Consider the following 3,395-nt stretch of genomic DNA (forward strand, 5'->3'; position numbering starts at 1 on the left):
AAGATGTAGGTATACAGGATTCGAAAATTTAATTAAATCATATCCGATACTACTAGTAAACATTTTGTAGGTACATATTTGTATTTTTTTATTTTTTTTTTAATTAAATTTATTGAAGCTATAATAATAAAATGGGAAGTATTTAGAATGTTTAAAATAATAACATAACAAGTTAAGGCAAGACTTCAAAGTGCTATCACCAATTTTCCACCCGATTCCATGGTGAAAGCTCCTTATTTTTACTTTTTATTACTGAAGTAATGAGAAAGAGTATTGCAATCGGTACATTTTTTTTTCTTTTACATGCCCAAAACTTTCTACGTTTTGTTTAGATCTTCACGAAGGTGTAGATGCCCTGAAAGGCTCCTTTACGGACGATCGAAAATCGTCTGACTCGGACTTTACAACTTCACCAATAGGTAATGACGAGACTGAGCGGAAACAACTGGTCAACCAAGCTGAGTCAGTAGAGGAAGAACTCCCTTATGTTCCAACTACTTTACCACTAGAAAGGTAAATCCTTAGAAGTCACCAGAATATGGTATATTTTACTACTGATTTTTGCTATTTGTTCTAATGACATAAGCTTATTTATACTTTTTCATCTACCTCTAATGTTTCCAAGATTTTATATTCAGAACATTGAATTTCAAGTTACCGTCTGTTAAAGTGCTGCGAATTTTTAAGTAGGTATCGACCTACAATTTAAAATAATAAAACACACACTTTAGCCTAAATATCTACCTCTAATGTTTCTAAGATTTTATATTCAGAACATTGAATCTCATGAATCTCAAGTTACCGTCTGTTAAAGTGCTGCGAATTTTTAAGTAGGTATCGACCTACAATTTAAAATAATAAAACACACACTTTAGCCTAAAGATGTTGAATTATTCAAGTTCTTCTAAAAGAATTAATCTACTTTCATCTCTTATCCAGATCTATCTAGGTAATTCTTTGTACCTAATTATTCTTTAGTATTAATTTTCAATGCAAACTTTGGTCAACTAACAGATCATGGTCAGAGCTATAATAGGTATCTGCAATATTAGTAAATAGGTAGGTACTGAACTTCAAAAGCACACTAATACAGCGGAATTACCTATTTGGGATATTTTTAAGCTCGAAATATTTAGGTAGGTAATAAATATTGAAATCAGATTTGTGTTAGGTATCTACCTATCCAATTTTTATTTCTGTCCTACCTAGGTTTAAACGTTACTACAACCACAATCTGAAATTGCATTTACGTACCTAACGTAAAAGGAAGACTATGACATTTTAGCGACTAACAATGTAGATAGGGCTAGGTAAAAGGCAAAAATAATTGAATGAAAAGATTCACGTAAAAGGAAGACTATGACATTTTAGCGACTAACAATGTAGATAGGGCTAGGTAAAAGGCAAAAATAATTGAATGAAAAGATTCGAAACTGACCGTACTAAATCAAGATCAATATGTCAATTCCAATCTAGAGTTTAATTTTTTACATCAAAATTCATACTATGCAGATTTCTTACTAAGTGCAAGTTTACTCTGAAAGAAAGATGAGAATCAGCGTCTTTTGCTCGTATTACCTATTTTCGTAAAAGAGTCACTATGATGTAAGGCGACTAAAGTAGTTCACCCAGAATCGGTGATCGGTGCACATTGTAATTTAATATTTCAATGAAAACACATACATAGAAATATCCTGAATCTACTCCTAGCCACAAACGATTGACCTAATAAAGGTGTCGTTTCCAAACCATAGCTCTTAGATATAATGAAAGCTGATTGCCCTGTGTGCACCTACTGTAAGTTAATAGGTTGCTCTAAGTTCAACGGTTTGTAAGATATTTCCTATCAGTCCATTGCTGAACTATCCATTGTAATATACATGCTTACCTACCTATGTATACCTACAATTCACAAAACATATGCAATCACCATAGCGCTAATCAAGTTCTTCTAAAAGAATTAATCTACTTTCATCTCTTATCCAGATCTATCTAGGTAATTCTTTGTACCTAATTATTAATTTTCAATGCAAACTTTGGTCAACAGATCATGGTCAGAGCTATAATAGGTAACTGCAATATTAGTAGATAGGTAGGTACTGAACTTCAAAAGCACACTAATACAGCGGAATTACCTATTTGGGATATTTTTAAGCTCGAAATATTTAGGTAGGTAAAACTTGCTGGATTTTTTTCTCAACTGGACATAAACACAATTCTAATTATTTCTTTTATACACTTATAACTCACTTTCCAAACAATATTTTCGGAAGGAGAGAAAATTCTCTAAATTTTACCGGACATGAACACAATTCTAATTATTTCTTTTATACACTTATAACTCACTTTCCAAACAATATTTTCGGAAGGAGAGAAAATTCTCTAAATTTTACTTACCAATACCTTTACATACCCACTTGTTATTTTAATTAGAACTTGTAAATCAAAAATGTCCATTAGCATGTCCGTTCTATATTCCCTGATTGAGATTTTCAAAGCTTCTTCAATATTTATTTTTATTTCCTTAAAAGAACATTCCTATTATTTGCAAAGCACAGTAGTTAGTAGTGTGTTTTTTTTCTATGCAGCACTGCCTTTTATTCTTACCTTTAAAATTAAGCTATCTATGTGCTGATTTATGGAGAGGTAGAGAGAGAGAGAGAGAGAGAGAGAGAGAGGGGGGGGGGGCGAAGTGGGGGGCGAACACTCTACAAAATATTTCTAATAAATTAGAAGGGAGCTTTTTTAATCAGAACTCAATTTGAACCTAATTTAGAAGGAGCTTTTTTATCAGACTCATTTGACTAGAATATTATATTTTTTCTTACAGTCTGATTAAAGCCATTTCCATTATTCATAATCAACTATGTCTAAGCAATTACCCCAATGCAGCAAACGAAATGAAGTGAAAATAAGGCATCCTGTACAAGTCTACAATATACATACATAGAGATTTTTCTAATTATACCTATGATTTGAGCTCCTCACGAATTTTGACCTTTCTTTCCAGATCAATAGGTGTGTCCATTGTACCTGTAAATAAACGAAGCAGTATTGATATTCAAACGTGTCCCATAGATAGACCCCGATCCACAACCCCTATAAACCCAGGCTTGTTAGATAGCTACAAAACTGAAAGCCCTAGTACCACCTCAAATAAAATGCAGATCAAACTTCCCAAGTAAGTATCTTAATTCCAAGGAAATTGAAAAGTACAGAAACACCGTACTGTATTATTCAGGCATGAAGAGGTATTCACCAACTAGGACCTTTAACCTATGCACTTCAACTACAGGTTCTTGTTTGACTATCATGGTAAAATCAATAAACTGAAGCAATAAATCTAATTGCTAATAAACCAATTTGTGATTTTTTTTTTTTTTTTTTTTTTTTTT

At 32.3% G+C, this 3,395-nt stretch overlaps 1 protein-coding gene across 1 annotated transcript in view; it reads left to right on the forward strand.

Annotated features, from left to right (window-relative positions):
• LOC103510867 (putative protein TPRXL) overlaps nucleotides 1-3,395 on the forward strand; it is a 7,884-nt gene that overhangs the window by 1,784 nt on the left and 2,705 nt on the right. Inside the window, exons 2-3 of the mRNA XM_008475569.2 lie at nucleotides 333-513; nucleotides 3,011-3,181. Coding sequence (XP_008473791.1) covers nucleotides 333-513; nucleotides 3,011-3,181 — 352 coding nt within the window. The remainder of the gene's footprint in view (nucleotides 1-332; nucleotides 514-3,010; nucleotides 3,182-3,395) is intronic.

The sequence above is a fragment of the Diaphorina citri genome, unplaced genomic scaffold, assembly GCF_000475195.1.
Source record: "Diaphorina citri unplaced genomic scaffold, Diaci psyllid genome assembly version 1.1 scaffold29, whole genome shotgun sequence".
NCBI classification, from domain to species: Eukaryota; Metazoa; Arthropoda; class Insecta; order Hemiptera; family Psyllidae; genus Diaphorina; species Diaphorina citri.